The 20,641-nt window shown below is 39.4% G+C and overlaps 8 protein-coding genes across 9 annotated transcripts; 4 read left to right on the top strand and 4 right to left on the bottom strand.

Moving 5' to 3' along the window:
• Positions 1-2,711: 2,711 nt before the first annotated feature.
• LOC126567708 (uncharacterized) lies at positions 2,712-3,263 on the bottom strand. Its single transcript, XM_050223924.1, has 2 exons — positions 2,949-3,263; positions 2,712-2,882 (listed from the first exon to the last, which is right to left on the bottom strand). The coding sequence occupies exons 1-2, from the start codon at positions 3,261-3,263 to the stop codon at positions 2,712-2,714; spliced, it is 486 nt and encodes a 161-aa protein (XP_050079881.1).
• Positions 3,264-4,152: 889 nt separating this feature from the next.
• Positions 4,153-6,089, top strand: LOC126568072 (feline leukemia virus subgroup C receptor-related protein 2-like). 2 transcript variants are annotated; one of them, XM_050224482.1, is made up of 4 exons: positions 4,153-5,382; positions 5,460-5,554; positions 5,619-5,796; positions 5,865-6,089. In XM_050224482.1, the coding sequence occupies exons 1-4, from the start codon at positions 4,153-4,155 to the stop codon at positions 6,051-6,053; spliced, it is 1,692 nt and encodes a 563-aa protein (XP_050080439.1). In that variant the 3' UTR covers positions 6,054-6,089. The 2 variants fall into 2 exon arrangements, with proteins under 2 accessions (XP_050080439.1, XP_050080440.1); XM_050224483.1 differs by lacking the exon at positions 5,865-6,089 and having other exon boundaries at positions 5,356-5,382; positions 5,633-5,763.
• A 432-nt stretch (positions 6,090-6,521) lies between these two features.
• LOC126568628 (uncharacterized) lies at positions 6,522-7,125 on the top strand. Its single transcript, XM_050225136.1, has 3 exons — positions 6,522-6,598; positions 6,744-6,913; positions 6,985-7,125. Exons 1-3 carry the CDS (start codon positions 6,556-6,558, stop codon positions 7,039-7,041), a joined length of 270 nt encoding a protein of 89 aa, XP_050081093.1. The 5' UTR covers positions 6,522-6,555; the 3' UTR covers positions 7,042-7,125.
• Positions 7,126-7,400: 275 nt separating this feature from the next.
• On the top strand, positions 7,401-10,223 carry LOC126567884 (exocyst complex component 1). Its single transcript, XM_050224225.1, has 3 exons — positions 7,401-9,214; positions 9,277-9,787; positions 9,860-10,223. The coding sequence occupies exons 1-3, from the start codon at positions 7,401-7,403 to the stop codon at positions 10,205-10,207; spliced, it is 2,673 nt and encodes an 890-aa protein (XP_050080182.1). The 3' UTR covers positions 10,208-10,223.
• Positions 10,224-10,271: 48 nt separating this feature from the next.
• LOC126568474 (DNA-directed RNA polymerase III subunit RPC7-like) lies at positions 10,272-11,086 on the bottom strand. Its single transcript, XM_050224958.1, has 3 exons — positions 10,934-11,086; positions 10,733-10,861; positions 10,272-10,652 (listed from the first exon to the last, which is right to left on the bottom strand). The coding sequence occupies exons 1-3, from the start codon at positions 11,084-11,086 to the stop codon at positions 10,272-10,274; spliced, it is 663 nt and encodes a 220-aa protein (XP_050080915.1).
• An 894-nt stretch (positions 11,087-11,980) lies between these two features.
• LOC126567707 (mpv17-like protein 2) lies at positions 11,981-12,623 on the top strand. The gene is made up of 2 exons (XM_050223923.1): positions 11,981-12,142; positions 12,211-12,623. The coding sequence occupies exons 1-2, from the start codon at positions 11,983-11,985 to the stop codon at positions 12,621-12,623; spliced, it is 573 nt and encodes a 190-aa protein (XP_050079880.1). The 5' UTR covers positions 11,981-11,982.
• Positions 12,624-13,169: 546 nt separating this feature from the next.
• On the bottom strand, positions 13,170-15,024 carry LOC126568017 (N-acetylgalactosaminyltransferase 6-like). The gene has a single exon (XM_050224415.1). The coding sequence runs from the start codon at positions 15,007-15,009 to the stop codon at positions 13,180-13,182; it is 1,830 nt and encodes a 609-aa protein (XP_050080372.1). The 5' UTR covers positions 15,010-15,024; the 3' UTR covers positions 13,170-13,179.
• A 1,756-nt stretch (positions 15,025-16,780) lies between these two features.
• Positions 16,781-18,527, bottom strand: LOC126567706 (G2/mitotic-specific cyclin-A). The gene is made up of 6 exons (XM_050223922.1): positions 18,465-18,527; positions 18,129-18,364; positions 17,628-18,050; positions 17,336-17,540; positions 16,993-17,240; positions 16,781-16,915 (listed from the first exon to the last, which is right to left on the bottom strand). Exons 1-6 carry the CDS (start codon positions 18,525-18,527, stop codon positions 16,825-16,827), a joined length of 1,266 nt encoding a protein of 421 aa, XP_050079879.1. The 3' UTR covers positions 16,781-16,824.
• Positions 18,528-20,641: the final 2,114 nt, after the last annotated feature.

Genomic DNA, 20,641 nt, shown 5'->3' with positions numbered 1-20,641 from the left:
GCCACGCTAGTTATGCTGTGTTCAGACCATTTACCGGTGATCATGAGGATCGGCAAGACAGAGACGCATGTCAGGAGACAGCGGAGGAAATACCGGGAAGCCCACTGACTTAGCTTAAGACACCACGTGAAAGAGGCAATGGATAAGTGCGACCCTCCATCAACCCCTGGTGAGACCAACGCTGCCCTCACCATACTAGTAAGTAACCCGAAGGAAGCTGAACGACTCTCGGTCTTCAAAAAATAATAAAAATATACAGCCCCTTTTTACTTTCTACCGTTTACCGATTACCAAAGCGATCGCCAGACGAACTAACACCCGCACGACACTTCTCACGTTTGGTCAATGAAAGATCAACGCGTAAAACCAAGTAGTGAAAAGTAGTGACATACCGCAGTACAGTTATCTGCAAGGTGAGTAAATATTGATGTGAAGTGACAACACAAGATGATCTAAGTATACGCTGAAGTATAAAATAGTGTATAAGTCAAAGGAATGATTTATTGTGAGTTAGTTGTGCTGCAATGCATTTATGAGATTTTTTATATATGAAGTTTGAGTAAATAACGTTTTATGCTTCACTGTTTTTGTGTTGGGAGAGAGATATGAGAAATATGTTGGGACTCTTTTTGCCAAAGCGAAGTGAGGGACACAGATGAATCGAACCACTTATTGGAAATGCAGAAATGCCGAAATTCCTTGAAATTATCCTTTGAACAACAGTGCTCTATCCTTCTTGGAGATAAAAGTCAGGAAGAATTTAAAGCAGAATTCTTACTTGTTTTTTTTGGTCGTGCCCCGCTCTAGACGTCTCACTGCGCTGTATGGAAAAAAAGATTTCAACACCTTCCTTAACTCTCTCTCCAAATGTAAACATAGAGCAGGCACAAAACATTTAGTAGGTAAAATTTATAAAAACTCCACACAGGAAGCAACAAAATAAAGATAATTATGCATTCTTGGCGACCGATGTGTTTGGCGAGGCACCGGCGTTTTCTGGTGCCTGAGCAAGTGTCGTTGTTTTGCAAAGTTAACTTTTGCCTAATTCTTTGTAACAATAAGGAGTTCGTCGGGCGATACACTTTATTAAGAGTATCCTAAGAAAAAGATGCTTAAGCGATACATTACTTATCACATCAAAGTAACTCGCAGCGATGACACAATGTTAATTGAATCATAACAATTCTTTATGTATCTAAAGTATTTCAAGAAACATAAAAAATATATTGTTTTTTTATGTCATGAATTTTGCTAGATCTTATGTTTTGCTTACCAGCATCAATTGGCATATTTTTTACATCACAGCACCATTCTAAACAATGCCTGCTAGATCTTACCATCAAACCATTTTCATAAAGTGTAGCTCTTACAAACAAAAATCAACAAAATGATTGCATTCAAAGAATACAGTAGTTGCTAATTTCAACTAGCATATGATAGTGTCTGTCAACGAAGCAAGCACTTGCTCGTTGCTAAAGAAATAAAAACGAAATGTCAGAATAAAACGAGAAAAAGATAATTGATTTCAGGAAATTTTCTTACGTCGAATTCATTAGCGCACACACTGCATAAACACGCACACATACACGTACACTATGCTACACTAACACTAATGCTAACACGCGAACATTATCTTCATCTTCTTATGCGACACGATTCGCTTGACAAGGCGACGACCGAAGAATCTCTGCTTCATCGCTGAATGGCAAAATGAAATTTAAAATGTGAAAATATGGCATGGGGAATGATGGTGATTTCATCATTTTCAAATGAAAAGAAATCATCTTTTGCCAAGAACAACAACAACGATTAATAGCAACATTTCGCCAGACATGACACTGACTGAAATATTACGGGCAGGGTGGGGCGTGAGAAAGGACGAATAATCCAATAGATATCGATCTAGAATTTATGCGTTCCTTTTTCTTTATAATGTTAATTTCTTCGTACCCGTGTTGCATGACGTTTACACTACGTAGCAATAGTGACTGCAGCATTGTATGGCAAAATGAAGAGAAAAAATATGAGGAAAGCATTGAGGGCACAAAGTTTTTTCACTATATTTGGCACGCACCTTACTGCTCTTATCACACTGTATGCTATGCTTGCTGCAACGAAAACTGTGCACAATTCAATTCACTTAACACATACTTTTGTTTTGCTTCTAGGTATCGCACCTCCAATAAAATGGCTTTAAATTTTTCTGATCCAATAACACGGGAAACCGGCTCGAACGAGGAGGTTTTGGGTACCGTAGATTTTGCATCCGAACGGCACGAACTTTTCATTACAATTACGTGCAATTCCGATTATCCGTGATGGTTCACGGATAAGCCAACTGTTGTTTGACAGTTTAGCTGCATATTTATGTCCCATGCAACGTTCTACTCAGTTTCTACTTTAAACAATTAAACTAAATGTTTAAAATCAGGCTTTCTCCAGATTTATTTCAATTCCGTGAATTTATTGAGGATATTTAGCATATTGCCAGCACGATGCTACATGCATTGGACTTATGAACAGCTATAGAGTAGATGGATGTCCCAGAACCGGCTGCGCGTATGTTGTAGAAATCTGTTAGATATTTTCGCTGCAAGATATTTTCGTTATCATCGTAATCGTTACATCTATTATAGACGATGAATCCGATAATGCGTGACGAGAGACTTCTGAGGGAAGAGAGCCAGAGCCAACAAGGTAACATCTGCGAATTAGTTGCCAATATTTATTGGATCGCGTCCACTATTGAACACCCGTGAAATGGTTTCAATACAAAATTCGATATCATGCTCATTACGACAAGGCGCAATAGTGTACAATAATAAACGTAATGTCTTTTGATCGCTGTACATTGGATGTGTGAGCGTGCCGAAGAAGGAATTCTATAAAGATAAACAAATGATAGTTATGTTTGTACATTTACGTTTACACTAATATCACAAACTTACCCTTAAAACGTTATCTAGTCCACAAAACTTATAATTTTGAGACGCTAGACGGAGGGTTCTGATAAAAATATCCCAATCGTGCTTTGTGATGGATGTTTTAAAAATTTCCATCCAGTTCTGCTTCCATCCGATGGGTTGCACATATGCGTGCGTGTTCAGTTGTTTATTTACCGTACCATGCAGCCTAGGAATGTTTCTTTCGTTTGTTGTTGTTACTGACCGCAACTTTTGCAGTCTTTGCAAAGCTCGGCATAGTTTTTTGCGTGATACTTTGAACTGTAATTTTGGTTTTACTTTATTCTTGACACCACGCATAGCTACTTTCTGTTTTGTTGTTCTCGTTACATCCATTGACAGCTACAGGGGGATTGTAAATTTTTGGGTGGCACAGTGGGATGCTCGATGTTCCCCGGAGGACAAATAATCAACAATTTATTTCATTTAAATAGGAAAGTTGATCACATACAGTACAAACAGCATCGATCATTGAATGTTCATCCTCCTGTGCACCACAGTTTATGCTAGTCGATGTAGTATGCAGCGAACTGAACTCTTTTGTTTATATATGTACTAAACTGAACTCTTTCGGTATTTTTCGATTCAATAACAAACTGAATTATTCCGAAAAGTTGCAATGGTGAAAAACAAATGATCAATATTAACAAAGACATCGATAATATTAATCAGTGTTATCAATAAATTATCAATATCTTCATATTATCTGCATGCTATTGTATATTATCATATATATTATATTAGTAGATTATTAATAATCAAAAGATTAATAACTATTATTCCCATTGATAGTCACATGGGAGCTACAATATGGAATATGTTGGTATGTTTGGCATTTGCATTCGGTGGACCACAAAGCACTTGCCTTGTGCTGCTACATTTAATAGCAACAGTGTGTGCAGCATCTTATCATGTAAAACAAACACTAAATTGAAGAAAGCGAGCAGTAGATAAACAATTAAAACAACCTTATCGCTCAATCTCCTTGCTTGCTTTGCTTTGGCAGCTTCCCTAGAATGTTACAAGTCAAGTTTAATGCATTAAATCCACATACACGAGTAGCGCACCAAAGTGTATATTTTTTCAATAACGTGCACCAACAGATCACTGTTTTATTTATATACTAACGTATAAATGTTGCATTTTCTAAACAAAAAAGTGTACGTTCATCTGTAAAAAAAGTGATAAAATGAAAGTGCGACGCATCCCCGACGAAGCTAGTTTCTTAGTGCATTCAGTGCACCAATCAAATCTTGCATGTGCATTAGATAGAAAAAAGTCCCTGTCGACTCCGATAATACCATCACAAAATGAAAATTATTTGTGCGTTCCAAAAATGGGTCATAATGGATTGCGACAAAAGCATCCGGAGGTGGGAACAGATTGTTTTTTCGACGATATTGCCATTCATACCGAAGTTCAACGTGCAACAACATATCAAACGATCACCAAAAGTGCATCACAATCTACATTAACAATTCCAGAAAATTATAGTTTTACATCAGTGCAAATACAAGTGTACAAACGGCGATGGTTCCTCCTAGTTTTGACTGTCCTTAGTATTGCCATATCGTACGTCCAATGGATACAATACAGTATAGTGGCAAACATAATGGCTAAATACTACAACATTTCACCAGCATGGATCGACTGGACATCCATGATCTTTATGGTGATTTACATATTTGCTGTGTTTCCTGTGTCGTACATCATGGACGTTAAAAACATGCGACAATCTGCAGTAATTGGAGCAGTTGGAACAGCCCTGGGGGCATGGATAAAAGTGTTTTCTGCTGATCCTTCACAGTTTCAAATAGTCATCGTTGGGCAAATTGTATCAGCTATTGCACAAGTATTTTTACTTAGTATTCCATCGCGTTTGTCGGCTACATGGTTCTCTCCACAAGAAGCGTCGTCCGTTTGCGCTTTTGGTGTTTTCGGAGCCCAGTTAGGAATTGCAATTGGATTTTTCCTAACCCCAATGGTTATTGTTAATCATGAAGATTTTGAAGCGATTGGTGTTGATTTGCAAGTTTTCCTGATGGGAGTAGCTGGTATATCCACTATGATAGCATGCATGGTAATAGCTGTATTCAAATCGGAACCACCTTTCGCACCAAGCCACGTGCAAGCCTTGCAAAGAACAATGAAGCCCCGAAGGAAAGACTATTGCCCATCGGTAGGACGTTTGCTAAAGGACGAAAATTACCTTATACTGGTTATAGCTTATGGCATAAATGTGGGCTTATTCAACGCATTCTCAACCTTGCTGAATCAAATCGTACTGAATTACTTTCCTGATAGTGCTACCGATGCTGGACGAATTGGGCTGTCGTTAATTGTACTAGGGTTAATTGGTTCGATGGTATTTGGTTATCTACTTGATACAAGTCATAAGTATAAAGCTACGGCTGTATGGGTAAGTTTCTGCAATTTCACGTATGCCGTCGCTTTTATGATGCAAATTAAAAATTCTTTTCGTACATGTCTTTCCAGTTATGCCGGCTTTCGGCAGTGACGCTGGTAATATTCGCACTTGCTTTAGAAAGCCGTTCGAAAAAATTATTGGCGGTAGCTTCTGTATTTCTTGGGTATGTTTTCCTTATTTATATATACATATGTTGCTAAACATTTTTTACAACATATTTTTTACAGTTTTTTCATGACAGGTTTCCAACCAATCGGATATGAGTTTGCTTCTGAGCTTACTTTTCCTGAACCTGATGGCCCGGTAATGGGAATATTAAACATTTCTACACAGATTTTTGGCATTGTTATTACACTGATGATATCTGGAATCCAAAACGTGTTAGGCGATTTTGTGGGAAACGTTGTGAGTATTTGAGCCATTTGTAGTTAAATGAAATACATTCATATTTATATAAAGTTTTCCCCAACCAGGTTTTTGCAGCGTTCCTCATATTAGACGCAAATATTATCAGTTTGATTCGTTCGGATTTGCGACGTTACAATACTCATTTAGAAATAGAGAGCGAGGCTGCAAGAGAATTTGCGGAAGATGCTGGTGTTCGCTATGGAGATATTTCAAACTATGAAGATTCTGCACTGAAAATGAAGATTGACACCTAACAAATATTCCTGTGCTAGAAATCCAAATTTTTGTCGTAATTTTAAGCAATATATTTTAAGCAAAAATTTTATTGAAGCTACTAATAGCAAAGAAGCTAGATGAGATATATTTTTTATATATTAATGTATAAAAAATACGTTTATAAACAATTTCTCACTCATGCAATTACATTAGAATACAACACATTTTTATATCCCGAGATCTTATAATTGCTCTTTATATTATAGAATTTGTAATACAAACTACAATACATACCTTCAGTGTGCAGTTATCCTTTTTCGCGTTAACTATATTTATGTTCATCGTTTTCTAGTTTCCAACCGTTTACAGGAGTTGATTTGAAGTTAATCGTCTGAGAGAGTTGGCAACGTCTGACTGCATTAAACGTCTTACGTCAGCTGGCAATGTTGCTGTCAAGTGTCCCATAGAATATAAAAAGAAGAAAATTTCTTGTGATCTAGACTGCACATCTTCTGCGTTTTCAGCTTTCCAAGAAATAAAATGCTGCCTGTTCGTTCGGTTGCCAATCTGGCCATTCGCAATGGTAACGTATAAACAAAATATCTTCATACTGATTCGGTGTGGCAATTCAACGATATTATGTTGATATTCTCCTCTATTACATAATCTCGCTGCTTTCCGCACAATCTAACCTATCTGACTCCCGGTGCATGGATGCAATGTATCAGCTGCGTTCCTGTCTCGAGGATATCATGCACCCAGTAATTTTCGCGTTTATACAATGAACGACCAGCCTGTCCCAGAGGGTGATTTCTTCGAAGAACACCGACGCAAGAATCGAGTGTACAACACCGTACTCGCCGCCGGGATTGTTATTTTTGGAATTACTTTAACCGTGGTAAATACGAGTTAGCGAGTGTTAGCGGATTACTATGGAAGTCTGCTCATCACTCTAATATTCCTTTACAGGCAAAGGAGAGCGGATTAATCTACCTGAACTACAGTCCTCCGAAGAGCCTGGATTAAATGAGCATCTGGAGAATGTCGTCACACTAGTGACATGTTAGCTGATCCGTGGAAATAAATCAATATAAATGATATAGCCATAAACCTGTAGCGTGATGTTTGTCCAACTATTTATTAAATGCCCCTTAGATTACTTAAATTACATGATAATATGAAACATGGTATGGCTACAAATGGTATTGATCTTGAAAAAAGCTTTTGACAGCTGAACGTCACCAAAGTAAAATGACATTATGTTGGCACACAAATTAAAAGCAGAAAAGTTGTGGTGAAACGAGAGATAAAGTTACTGTGAATAATAGTTGCAGATTTTTCGTGCATTCACGTAAGGATAAAGTGTTTCCTTTGCGCAACCTAACATGGCGGCAGGGATAAAATACATCTTTCAGAAGGAACTGTTTGATGCTTTTGACGAGCGAATATTGTCCGTATGCAATGTTAGCAAATTGCACAAAAGAAAAAAAACATCATACTTATGTATTATTTCTACGGTAAAGCCAAGTGTCGTAGTCAGTGTTTGCCAGATCAAGCAATACGATAAAGGTGTGTACAAGAAAAAGCGATCCTGGTCATTGCAAGAGATCAAGTGCATTGATGGACGCAATGACGCTGCAGACACTCATGATTTCGACTTGATAATGGATAAACCATTTCGATGGTTTGCGACTAATCTGCACGAGAGACAAAATTTCATTTCTGTTCTGTGGAAACAAATGCACAAGTATTGCACCGTAAGCGAACGGGCCGTGTTCAAAAATATCCCAAAACAGTGGCTTTCGGAAAAATCGCCAGAGAAACAAATTTATGATAAATACACGAATCGTGGCAATGCATCTCATGGTGAGGAAGAGGAGGAATTGGAAGGGTTCGAAAACGAAGAGTTCCATGCACTTACGGATAAGGAAGAAGCACACCTTAGTAACCTAATTGCAGAATGCGATTATGCGATTAGCAATGCCGAACTGTTTATGGATGATTTGAGTCACAATCTTTTACAACTCGACGGTGCCAATATCCAAAGTGTGTTGGCTTCCGAAAAGCAAGTGCAAATGCTAATGGAACGGATTGAGGAAGCCATCAAGGAGGCGGAAAAGGTTGAAAGCAGGCTAGACGACTACGACGAAATTCTCTGTCACGTACGAGACACAATGGAAAAGATGGGAGAGAAGAATCAAATGATTGAGGTTGCAAATACGAACAATGTGAGACTGTTGCAGGAACTCGAAAAGGTAGTTACTCAGCTAGATTTGCCTCATGTGCATCAACTTGCTCTCACAGATACTGATCTGACGCCGAAAGGTTTACCAGCGGCAATTGCAGCAGGCAAAGCGCTGCAGTTGGCGATGAACAGCGACATCGAACCCGCGCTTTTGCGGCTCACAGCGGTACAGGATCAACGAAAGCGGTTTGATAAATGGAAGGCAAAATACTCACAAACAATTAGCCGCCACCTGAATAATTTGTTCATCCACCTCGGCAATCTAGGCGACTCACAAATATCAGTTTCAAACGAATTGTCTCTACCAAAACACCATAACGTGCATAAGGAGTTGTCTGCTTTCACTGAGCTTATGCACTGGATGAAATCTATGGATCGTAAGGCTTACGATGCGCTAATTAAAGTTTATACTACTTCTCTAAGCAAAGTTTACGACCGGGATATTCATTTGTTTTTTGAAAGTGCAAAACAAGCACTAACCGTGAAGCAATTTGATTCAAAAGAGGACATCAACAGCAGTTCCATGAGCAACAAGCTAAAGATTGGCCCACAATCAAATAAACAACCGGTGCAGCCGTATGGTATATTGGGCATTAACAAAGAAATGTGGTCCCTGGGGGCTGAACCATCAGAACGTCAACGATTTGATTCTATTTTGGAAAAAGTGCTTGCCGAACTAGAGCCAGTGGCGTTGAGCGAACAACATTTCTGCATTGCTTTCTTTCTACTGGACGTGATTAGTCCAATCGGAAGGAATACGCAAACGACACTAGATACAGGAAGTAACGAGGCAGAGAACCAAAAGGACGAACGTGACACGGCATTGCAAATTCCGCAGCGAAGGCTTGATCGTCAAATAAACGAGGAAGTGCGGAGAATGATGGGAGAACTGTTTGCAAACCTTGAATCAGAAATTAATAACTTTATACTCAGTTTCGAAAAGCTGGATAACTAGTAAGTACCCTGATTGGCCAGTAACTGCCGACACTAACATAAACTTTTTTTTCTATCACTAGCTATTCCTTATACGTATTGGTGCGCCTTACGCAACATGTGATGTCGGCTCAAGATGCACAATCATTCCTGAGCATGACATTTGCTTCGGCTCTTATACATGTCAAGCGTAACTTTGATAAATTTATGCAGATACAACTGCAATCAATTGAGGAAGCCAAACTCCCGAAACGATCCAAGTGTGGCCTTTTGCCTTATGTGGAAAACTTTGAAGAGTTTGCAACAACCGCCGAAATTATTTTCAAAAAAACTGCACGGCGCAACGATCTAGACAAGTGGTACCTAAAACTGGTTGAAGCTGTTTTTGAACGCATTCCTGTACATGCCGCGGAACATTCAAAGACGCCTAATCAAGTGATTAAAATGGAAAACTATCATCGTATGCACTCTACATTGTCCCAACTAAAAATTCCAGTGCTAGAGCTGTTAAGGAAGGAAGCGAAGACACGCTACAACGACGCTCAGAAAGCATATGTTACAAAATATTTCGGTCGACCATTGGAAAGATTAAACGTAAGTATGCGTAACGTAAGTAAAATGGATTCGGGTGATGCATTTTATATTTGTTTGGTTCGGTCTTTGCAGCAATTTTTCGAAGGAATTCAAGTACGAGTTCAACAGGGCGTTAAAGATACGGAAATTAGCTATCAAATGGCATACTCCAAGCAAGAGCTACGCAAAGTCATAAGCCTGTATCCAGCCCGTGAAGTGAAGAAAGGACTCGAACAACTATATAAGAAGGTCGAGAAGCATCTTTGTGAGGAAGAAAATTTACTGCAGGTGGTCTGGCGTGCTATGCAACAGGAGTTCATAAACCAATATAATTCCTTAGAGCAATGGATACAACGTTGTTACGCCGGTTCAATGATAACCCTAGAATTTACGATTAACGATCTTTTGGTATTTTTCTCCGAGATCGCTCAGTCCCATTAGCTCTCAGCTGGGTCTGATCTCAAGGTAACCTAAGTAAAAAAAATCCTTAACAGCGGCGGTACATTTAATAAACTGGACCATCGTCCAAATTATCATCTTCATCGTTGTATGCTTCCCCGTTATCGAAATAATTGTTACCATAATCATTGTCATCGTCCATCTCTTCGTCGATCAGCTCTTCTTCCTGTTCTTCGCCATCTTTTTCACCTTCCGAATCACTCTTCTCCTTTTTAACCACATCAACATCATCGATCGATGATTCTTTTTGTTCAAGTGCTTTCAGTTTAGCATTAATGTCATCTGCATTTCGTATCCGTTTCGCTGTCGTTGATCCGGATCCGGATGCTGTTTTCAGGCGTTTGAAACTTGGTTTCAATTCGGCAGGCATCAGTTTCCAAAGAAAATCTCCTTCACGTTTTGTTTTTGGATCGTTTTCTATGACATTCTGAAGTTTATATGTATAAAAAAAGGAAACATATACAAATATCAAATAAGAGAACAAAGAGCACGCAAACTCAAACTTACAATCACTTTATCGCAATAACGTTGGACAGAAATTTTGGAGCTTTTCCTGGTTGTGTAATAAGCTGATTCTCGCAAATACGAGATGAAGTCTTCTTTCCATAGTATTTTATAACTTCGGTCAGCGTTAGACTGGAATGAGCAATACGGATGTTTTGGAAATATTAATAATATTACACATTCAACAACAACGCTTTACGTTACCTCTAACGGCACCGGTTTCGAGAGTAATGGCGGATACAAAGGTGGCGGAGCTACTGAGGTAACTGCTTGAATTTCTTTACTAGTAACTCCCAACGATTGCAGTTGATCCTGCGTTAGAGTACCACTGGTTTTTCCACGTCCACGTCCAGCCATATCTAATAAGGTGACACCGAGAATTGCACTGCTATATGCTTTTAGATTTGGAGTTTCTTAACCACACCTGCTGTTTTTTGTACTTGCTAATTTACTAGATTCTACCAATGTTTGACTACTCCGATCCGATGGAAGTTGCACGTACTAAATGCGAATGAAAGCTGCAAAATTTTTTTACACTTCCTCACCGGAGAAAGTAGGATATCCGTTTCCAGTAAATGCGTGTTGTACCACCGCTGCCTTGTTAACAACCCAACATGTTGTTTATGTGTTGACATTTTATTTACAGGAGCAAAGGGCGAAATTCCGATTGTCATGTTTAGAAAATCCATGTTTTCTATTTCACAGGGTTCGATTGAAAAACAGTTATAGTTCGAACTTCACCATTGCAGTCACGTTGCGTTGTAACTTAAAAGAACGAATTAATCAGCGAATAAGTTAAATGAAACATGTGCAAGTACAACTCTGAGCAACACTCGAATAGGGAATATCTCGCTCCACTTTCCCGTACATATATCATGATATTCAGCTCTGCTACCATAGCGTTGCACGTGCAGAACGATACTCTCTTGAAATTAAAATATAGATATTAAAGCAATTACTAGTTAACATTCTAGCATTACTACCAATTGACTAACGCTTTACATTCCTTCTTTTGTTACACGTTTGAGGAGTTATGTTTTGTTGGATTTTCTGATGAACGGTATCGTTTGATTAGTTAGGAACACCGTGCGATCAGCTGACAATTATGCAAGTACACTTTCTTTTAAAAAATACACAACATAAACATTGCGCTGAACAACCCATTCTCATTTACTGACCGGTGCGCGTTTGTCCTTTGGGATTAATAGTGCTTCCTGCACAGTGCTTCCGCCAATCCCATTTTGCAACCTGCAATGCGAAGAATTTGGAAGTTGCTTTTCGGACGTTATCTTTTAGTTACCAACACAGTTAGTTCCGGTGTGTTAATGTTGGCTGGCGATATGGCAGCGCAGGAAATTGAAAACAGAATTAATAATAAAACAGCATCTACAGGGCGCGACTGGAAACGGATGTGTAAGTAACGCTAGGATGACTTCATAAAATGTATAACATAATATAGGTGTTTATCCTTTCCGGTACAGCCAATATGACACTGGTCGGTCTATCTCAAGGGCCTTTGCATCACTATCTGTACAAGTGGATGGACGTATTTCTTCCCGGGGCTTCGGTGCGGACAGTGTTAAAAAAAATTGCCATCGACCAATTTGCCATATCTCCCATTTTTATCATCACCTACTTATACAGCGCTGGTTTACTGGAAGGTGCAACCATTACAGAGTGTACCGCCGAACTACAGCACAAGTACTGGACTATCTACACAGCAGATTGGCTTGTTTGGCCACCGACGCAGTTTATCAATTTCTATCTAATCACTCCAAAATATCGTGTCCTGTACATTAATGTCATCACCATGCTGTATAATGTGTTTCTTTGTTACATTAAGCACAACAACGATTTGATTTTGCCAGTAACAGGCAAAGCACCAGTGGATTAAGGTACCTTCGTCTAGCAACCTCATCGTGATATTGACGACACAAACTATAAGCAGTTCCGAAGGAAAAGCACACTTTTATAGTAATATTTATAGTTAGCTTTTTTGTAGATTGTATTTTAAAAATCTCAGTAGTTTCTACCAATTGGTTCCCAATACTGTACTTAATAGTTACGTACGATATAGAAACGATGTTGATTCTATATGCGCGTTTTGTTACAACTATTCTCACTTGTTTAGCACGTATCGCATAGTTGGAATTAAATTACTGATTTGTCTTTCGAAGTTGTGTGTATAATACAGGATTCATTAATTGAAAAACATCCGTACAATAAAGTAAGAATCAGAATGCTCTGTTATTGTTATTCGTAGTAGCACGCAACTATGGCAGAATATTATGAAACTGTTGAACTACTCGTTTTACTACGATCCATCCAATATTTGAGCAAGCTTTTCACAACCAATGCTTGTGGCAAAGACAATTTACACTAGAGTCCTAGAATTTCGTTTTGAAACATTGACTTTGTCTTTACCGATAGTCATATCCAGTGAGGTTTGCTCAATCGATGATCTTAGCGCCATAAGAATCCCATTGTGCTATCGAGGTCATGTTAACGAAGCCCCAGTGCCATTTTTGTCGCTGATTAGCAAGATCGCACGGATTTACAAATATTTCCCGATTGTCAAGGTCCATATCAAGGCAACGATTGTTTTTGCCTTGCTTCAGCATTTGCGTTTCGGGGTCGTACCGCCAGAGCTGGTTGCCTTGTCCACCGTGGCAATGGTAGAGTAGAATCTTGGCATTAGGCACACTCTCCGAGACGTCCCAACACAGTTCGCCGAATTTGATACGTAAATCCCGATGCCAAGACAGTTGGAAAAACTGATTAGGCTGTGGCTGTGTCTTATCCTTTGCGCATGAATAAAGACCAATGGTTTGCTTTTCGCCATGATTCAACGTGTCGACGCAAAGGGCTGGATTAGCGACACTCTGGATGGCACCGTTCGCAAAGTCTGGCGGTTCTATTGGTGGATACTTTTCCACTAGATCGAATGCTACATGCGTCATGAACCATTTGAACGGTTTACATTGCAATCGTTCGCGGATTGCCAGCTGTCGTGAGATGTCGCCCACATCCGTGTTTTCGTATTTCTTCCGATCGCGCATATAAAGATATTCTTTATATTCGTCCATCCATACCTCGGCAACGCGTTTGTAATTGCGAGTTAGGAAATCTTTCTTGCGCGGGTTACCAAACGGTGCATACCCACGATAGATGTGACCGACTCGCGAGCACGGTGCGTCGTACATCTTGCCACCACACTGCCATATTTTGAAGCTCAACTCGTACTGTTCGCCGCCCCAAATATCCAACCCTTCGTCGTAGCCACCAATCTCCCAGAAAAACTTAACACTAATCGCAAACAGACCACCTGCCATCACCGGACTTTCGAACGGTTCTGTTGGGTTTTGTAAATCCTTTGGTAACAGCGGAAGTCGTTTGTAGAAAAATTTCCAATCGAAAGCACCGCGAGCCCCTTCATCCTGCGCCCGATACTCGAACGTATCCCAGTCGATAACGTCAATGAAAGGACATACGCAGGTGCGATAATCCATGGCAATCGGTTCTAGCAATGGAGGCAGCCAGTTCACATTCGCTTCTGTGTGCGAATCGAGGAAGATAAGCACATCGGCCGTGGCAATTTTTGCCCCAGCCAAACGGGCAGTAATTAAACCGGAACGCTCCGGTAGTCTAACGATCTTCACTTTTCGCATATTTTCTGCAACGTAATCATCCAGTTGCTGCTTCAAAAAATCCTTTGTGCTACAATCGTCCACAAGGATAATTTCAGTAATGAGCTCCGGCGGCGAGCGAAGCAGCACGCTTGACGCAGTTCTTAGCAATGTGCTCCAGTGTTCATTGTAGAACGGAATAACAACACTTACGGTGGGAAGTTCGTTCAGGTATTGTTTCTTCCGGCATCCGCGATGGCGTATGTCCGGAAGTGATCGATTCAGTGAAATCTTATCGCTTAAAACCGCATTAAAACCATTCTTTTTAAACAGTTTGTCCTTCATCTCGGTTTCGGTTTTGTCCAAATGGCCAGCCTTGCCTTGTTCTCCGATACCGCTGCGTTTGGCCTCCTCATGAATAAGATCGTAATTGTGCCAATCAATGCGTTTTTGAAGCACATTCTTCGGTGGTATGTTGAAAAACGATCCTTCCCTTGCATGTGGCTCTTTTTGGACTAACGCTGTCATGTCGAAAACGCCATTCAGCGCCGTTTTTGCATCTTCGCTGAAGGACCGGATGAGCAACGTGAGAAACAATAGCACTCCAGCCGAAATGAAAGCGAATTTCACTAGCGTACGTCCGTTTCTCCTCATTACCGCACCTGCGCCTGAAAAGGAAATGCATTGACAATCATGAAAAATATTATATGAACTAATAAATGCAACATGACAATACGGCACTGGACCGTAATAATCAATTGTAAATAAATAAATAATAAATGCAATATACTACTTACCGCTCGTGAATACACCGATATCTATGCAAACAGCCAGTATCGCTGTCAATGATATCGTCAAAATGATGACCTGGCACTGGTATGCTAAAATGCCGTGCAATCGCTCGGTGCAAGTAACAACTCGTTTTCAGCAAACAGGGACAGAAACCCAGAAAAGTATTAATCCCTTTTCTACCAACAATTCCAGATGGTGCATTCTGCATCCAATCCACTTGCCGTTCTTGCACTTTCACGCCCTTCACTGAACAGTCGGGAAAAGATAAAAACTACCACAAGAAGAAACTTCAAACCGGTATAACGGGACTTTATGCTAGCAAAGCACGTCGTGTAATGTTGCTATTCTCAGAATTGATCAAATTGTGTTGCTTCTCGTACAAGAACGCAAGCTCCGTTAGCGTCCGTCCAATTATTTGGGAGTCCCAACAATAATAAAACACCCACTCCGCTGTGCTGGTCGATTGTTGTTATTTCATTCGTGACTGCAACAAGTGGTTTGCGTCATTGGTTAGGTTAATTTTTGTTCAGCAATTTCATTTGACATTCTGATCAGATGCTTTACTTGTAAAGCGCTATCCGCTTCGGAGAAATATCTTTCCAACAACTGCCCTAGGGTGCATTATGCGGATGACTAAGTTTATTTGCTTTCAGAAAACTAAGTATAAGACCATAAGAAAATATGGTCACAATAACAATAATTCTGCGAAAGCGAATCAAACTCATGGAGGACAAATGGGCGTTACCTATGTAATGTACAGGATTAAAGCGGCTGACAAAACGAATGGAACAATTCGTCTTATTTGCTAGATAAACGGCAACGAGTATAAGGCTACATAACTGAAAGAGACAATTTGTTTTCGGAGAAAAAGGTTAATCTTCTTTCAGTGCTTCGGTTTATTTCAATGTAAAATACATAACAAACGAATGAAATTATTAATAAACGTTGCACCTTATAAACCTGTATGTGTTAGCCGTTATTGCTCCAAATAGTTAACACAAATGAGCAAATTATCGCCTGAACTGCAGACCGTATTATGGCTTCTTTATTGTCATAAAAAGTATACAAGGTGGTTCCCACGTGTACGCTAGAAATTGTAACAAGTAATTGAAATTTGTCGCGAGATTCGGGCCAAACCTTACGTTTTTAAGCGGCGAAATCATTGTCATGACTGTGTAGCTGGATCTCTTATTGACAATATCTTTGTAAATCTGTCAACTAAGGAAAATTTGTATTTAAAAAACTCTTAGTAGTGGTTATTGAGGCAATTATTTAGTCAATAGGGTCTACTGCTATGTAACTACGGTATCAAAAAGCACATGATAGAATAGAAAAATGTGCTACAAAACGTTTGTAAAATATTTCAGTCAAAAAGTATCATAGCAATTATACAAACTCAAACAGTACTACAGGTTTCTTATACAGTACTACAAATAGGAAAAAAAACATTACTTAACAGATAGATCGAAAATGTGTATAAACGCATACGAAATATTTCCGGGACGTTAGCCTGTCCTTTGAGCGTCATTCTCTACTCAAATATAAATACATAAAAATGAAATATTATCACTAACAGCTTGGGGTACTGATGACTGGTTTTAACCATAAAAAATCGGGCTGGTTTTCCATTGCCATACCCTTTGTCAAGTAGCTATCAGTATATGTTTGCAGCAGGGTTTATGAAGAAGAGTTACATAGCACCTCACAAATGTTGTCTAGTGAAGTTTTAGAAAGTTCAGTAACGGCTAAAGTTGCGACTTCGTGTAATCTGAAAATTTAGAATAAAAAATACAAAGTTAAGACCGATCATACTTTCTCTTTTTCCTTGTACATGTGGGTACACACTTTTTTGATTTATACTTTTCCTGAATTGCTTGTTGTTGCATCGTCGCCGCATCGACATGCGTTTTGTTTAGGTCCAATATTATATCTTTCAAATCGTCAACTTTGTACCCAGTGTTATTTTCTAACATCTTGCACCACATCGGAAGATTGAGAGCGCGTCTAGCCAATGCTAACGCTCCAGCAGCGATTTTTGATGGCATGTAGGTGAGGTAAGGATCCGCTTCGAGCAGCGCCAATTCACAAAGATACTTCATATTGTGAAAGAAATTTTAATTGTTATTGTATTGATGTGATTTGGTGAAAAAATGTTTTTTTCATGTGCAAAAGGAAGCGCATTACTTACCATAGCCAAGTATTTAACCTTGTCCGGTACGTCATTCATAACGCAGTAAGTATTGATAAATACTAATGATGTTGGCACGGTCAAATCGAATGATAAAACCTTCAAAATCAGTTGTTCCATGCGTAATACTTGTGTTTTTGTGTACGTGTCGTCTGTGATGTAAACAAACTCGCTAACATCCGGTGGGTATATTTCCTCGTATTTGCTGTAATTGAAATGAGAAATCAAATTAATTACTGCTATATGTACATCGAATCTGACTTTTTGAACTTTAGTGAACATGAATGCTTACGCTGCAATAAACATAGCAGCAGTACCGACCAGCTGCAGTTTGGCACGCACTACCGACATGAAGCTAAGAAACCGATCAATGTAGGAGACAGCCAGGGCAAGAGTTTCTCCTTGCAGTTTATACTCATCCGAAACTTCCACCAACCAGTCGACGAGAATTGTACGCATGGAATGAGTTATATCGGTCTGTTTCAGCATATATCCCGGTTTTGGGCGATTTCTTTTTTCTGCCTCTTTAAGGTAAATTAGGATATCTTCTTGGTATTCTTCAACCTCAAAGAAACGCTCACGATCGTTCCTTGGAATGGGTACGTCAACAAGGATTAAGCTTGCCGATTTGTCTATGGACATTGGAGAGTAGTTTTCTGCTACCGACATAGGAGTTTCGAGCAGTTCTTCATGCTTCAACTCTTGCAATGGAGCGCTAACGGGATCGAAAAAACGTAAAATTATTACATTAAGTTTCAATTTCTCACTCGTTTCTCATGCTTAAGGAACCTACCGCTTCTCCTGGAACGTATCAACTTTTTTCGCAACACACATTTCTGCCACATTTTCCTTGGATTCGTCGTATATCTCAAACCCTTTAAACGGTTCAGTTAGTGCGGTCGATTTGGTAACAACCTTAGTTAGTAAGGTCTGCTTTCCCTCCACAGTATTTTCATCTCCAAGCTTTCCTGGTTTTGGCAACGGATTAACTCCGACGGTTCGTTGATATTTTATTTTAGCATCCTTTACCTGAGAGCAGTGTTATTTCAAGTACAGTTTAACATGGGTACAATATGGGAGTGTAGGACTTTTCAAAATATACAATTGCCGGCTTTTCCAGATTTCTTACCTTGTTGTTTTGTACATCACTCAGCACGCTAAATACCGTGCTTTGCTGTTGCTGATTGCCCATGGAAGGTAAAAGCACATTTTTTCCAAAAGGTACCGGGACATTTGTCGGATCAATGATAGCATGTTTTTTGTTTCCGGCTGGAGGAAGGATTCGGTTCTCCTTTTCCATATCTTCGCGAACACGGAAAGTGGCCATTTTTTACACAATTTCGTATCGCTTCCTTCCTTTACAATAGTCAGACTTTCTGCTTCCTTGCAGCTTATGAGCAAGTAGAAGGTTGCTAAGTGTGACGAGTGTACGCGTCGGAGGCTGCTTCGTTACGAGACAGGGAAGCTTTTGTTTTGCGTAGTGGTATGTGTGCGTATCTTGGACAATCTTTTGCGCACTTTGAAATGTGTTGCTTGCGGGCTAATTAATATTAAAGGCAGTGAGACTTCGCATGACTGATGATTGTTCAATGATTGGGTAAAGCCTGAATCAGGACTAATGAAACAGTAGCATCAAAAACGCTAGTTTGGGCGAAAAGGCATGCGGTACAGTTCGCTTGGCTTCGGGCCGCGTCTTAGCAGCCGAATATTAAAGGGCAAGCTTATAGCATACGAATATGTACAAGAATGCAAACAACCCCGATGATTGAGTAGAAATCACTTTAGAAGACACATTAACACACGAAGGAAACCACCAGGAATACAAAACGAACAAGCACAATTGACGGCTCTTTAACAAAACGAGCGCTTCCTTTTTTCAAACAGAGAAATGGAAGAAAATGGAGGCAAACGAATTAAACAGCTGTCGGCAACGGTTTTCCGGCCGTACCCTAGTGCAGGGTTTACAATACGTAGCTGGAAACTGTGACGTCACAGTTGTGCACTGACGACTGAACAATCATATTTTAATATTCATTATTTTATTATGTCAATTAGTTTATTTATGTTTAAATTGTATAAATATATTGGTGGATTGGTAGAATTTGCTGCCTTTTGCGTTATTACGTGGATAAGTTGGCCTGATAACGACGTGTTCAATTTGTCGGTAATATGCTAATTAGAAATCAATCACAATGGGATTAAAAATCAATATGGCCTGGCCGTCCCTTATGAATAAAAAAAAGGGATTTAAAATCATGTTTATTGAATAAATTTTTTCATAGCAAGTAAATAAAATTAGGATATATTTATCTGTTAGTACATAGTGCTAAAATAAAAAAAAAACGTGTGGTAAAAAAAAAAACTTGAGATTAAGTGTCACCTGAACTTCATGAATCGTGTCCCGTAATAAACTTAGTGCGTGTTGCCTGACATGACAGCCATCGTACGGGTGCGTGTGTGAAAGTTTTTCTGTGATTTCTTGATAATTTTACGTACTCACGGCTGATGCAGTTCAGGATTGGCTATTACTATCGTGTACAGTAATGCTAGTGTTACTAGTGTTACTGTATGTACATGTGTTCGCCCTTTCTGAGTCAACAGCGTTGTTGCAGTTCGTATGCACACTGCAACACTCCAACCCTAGAAAATCATTACTGTTTCAGTAAAACAACAAACAGTTGAATCATCTTTCGCTTCTGAGGTAAGTTGTAGTATTATATGGTTTATGTGTATGTATATTAAGCGAAGCAAGTAAACCATGCAAGAAAATGAAATTCCAATAGTGTGTAGGTGTTCATGGCATCAGCATCTTCTACACGGCGTGCGTATATCTGACTTCCGATCGGTTCTTTTGCACAATGCAATCCGTCGTTGACATATTCGCTGTTACATCCGTTCAATATCCAAACGATAGTGGTATTATGAGGTTTGGAATAAGATTTGCAGTCATGTGATTGTTCTTGCATACAGATAAATGATCAACGTTTTGATCCGAGAAAGTGCCCTTATCAATCGCCTGCCCCATGATGAATTAATTCTCTGATTCTTTATTTGAGTTAAACTTATACATTCCCCTTTGATTTTTGTTTAAATATTTGTATTTCAGCGAAATACTTTACCTGTTTTTGTTTTTCTCATCTTCACAGCTCTTCATCATTGCTCTAAGGAAAGTACGGGCGAGCGACTAATTCTGTTCCGAAGTATACACATTCTATCGTCATTCAAATCCGACCCGAACTGATGCCGAAGGGCAATTGATTGACCTATACATGGCGTAACGCATACCATAGTCGTCGGTCATCAGAC

Source organism: Anopheles maculipalpis, chromosome 2RL (genome assembly GCF_943734695.1).
Source record: "Anopheles maculipalpis chromosome 2RL, idAnoMacuDA_375_x, whole genome shotgun sequence".
Taxonomy (NCBI): domain Eukaryota; kingdom Metazoa; phylum Arthropoda; class Insecta; order Diptera; family Culicidae; genus Anopheles; species Anopheles maculipalpis.
Note: the sequence above shows the minus strand (reverse complement) of the source record. Positions and strands in the feature narration are given on the sequence as shown.

Excerpts from the sequence above, each read along its gene's own strand:
- LOC126567884 (XM_050224225.1), top strand. The coding sequence starts at position 7,401 with ATGGCGGCAGGGATAAAATACATCTTTCAGAAGGAACTGTTTGATGCT. Across the intron at positions 9,215-9,276 it reads TTCGAAAAGCTGGATAACTA|CTATTCCTTATACGTATTGG; the intron begins GTAAGTACCCTG and ends TTCTATCACTAG. Across the intron at positions 9,788-9,859 it reads GACCATTGGAAAGATTAAAC|CAATTTTTCGAAGGAATTCA; the intron begins GTAAGTATGCGT and ends CGGTCTTTGCAG.
- LOC126567708 (XM_050223924.1), bottom strand. The coding sequence starts at position 3,263 with ATGCGTGGTGTCAAGAATAAAGTAAAACCAAAATTACAGTTCAAAGTA. Across the intron at positions 2,883-2,948 it reads GACTAGATAACGTTTTAAGG|AATTCCTTCTTCGGCACGCT; the intron begins GTAAGTTTGTGA and ends TTATCTTTATAG.
- LOC126568474 (XM_050224958.1), bottom strand. The coding sequence starts at position 11,086 with ATGGCTGGACGTGGACGTGGAAAAACCAGTGGTACTCTAACGCAGGAT. Across the intron at positions 10,862-10,933 it reads CGAAACCGGTGCCGTTAGAG|TCTAACGCTGACCGAAGTTA; the intron begins GTAACGTAAAGC and ends TGCTCATTCCAG. Across the intron at positions 10,653-10,732 it reads GTTATTGCGATAAAGTGATT|AATGTCATAGAAAACGATCC; the intron begins GTAAGTTTGAGT and ends TATAAACTTCAG.
- LOC126568072 (XM_050224482.1), top strand. The coding sequence starts at position 4,153 with ATGAAAGTGCGACGCATCCCCGACGAAGCTAGTTTCTTAGTGCATTCA. Across the intron at positions 5,383-5,459 it reads ATAAAGCTACGGCTGTATGG|TTATGCCGGCTTTCGGCAGT; the intron begins GTAAGTTTCTGC and ends ATGTCTTTCCAG. Across the intron at positions 5,797-5,864 it reads GCGATTTTGTGGGAAACGTT|GTTTTTGCAGCGTTCCTCAT; the intron begins GTGAGTATTTGA and ends TTCCCCAACCAG.
- LOC126567707 (XM_050223923.1), top strand. The coding sequence starts at position 11,983 with ATGCGAAGAATTTGGAAGTTGCTTTTCGGACGTTATCTTTTAGTTACC. Across the intron at positions 12,143-12,210 it reads GCGCGACTGGAAACGGATGT|CCAATATGACACTGGTCGGT; the intron begins GTAAGTAACGCT and ends TTTCCGGTACAG.
- LOC126568017 (XM_050224415.1), bottom strand. The coding sequence starts at position 15,009 with ATGAGGAGAAACGGACGTACGCTAGTGAAATTCGCTTTCATTTCGGCT.
- LOC126568628 (XM_050225136.1), top strand. The coding sequence starts at position 6,556 with ATGCTGCCTGTTCGTTCGGTTGCCAATCTGGCCATTCGCAATG. Across the intron at positions 6,599-6,743 it reads CAATCTGGCCATTCGCAATG|CTGCGTTCCTGTCTCGAGGA; the intron begins GTAACGTATAAA and ends GCAATGTATCAG. Across the intron at positions 6,914-6,984 it reads TTGGAATTACTTTAACCGTG|GCAAAGGAGAGCGGATTAAT; the intron begins GTAAATACGAGT and ends ATTCCTTTACAG.
- LOC126567706 (XM_050223922.1), bottom strand. The coding sequence starts at position 18,527 with ATGGGCAATCAGCAACAGCAAAGCACGGTATTTAGCGTGCTGAGTGAT. Across the intron at positions 18,051-18,128 it reads GATACGTTCCAGGAGAAGCG|CGCTCCATTGCAAGAGTTGA; the intron begins GTAGGTTCCTTA and ends CGATCCCGTTAG. Across the intron at positions 17,241-17,335 it reads AGGTTAAATACTTGGCTATG|TATCTTTGTGAATTGGCGCT; the intron begins GTAAGTAATGCG and ends CACAATATGAAG.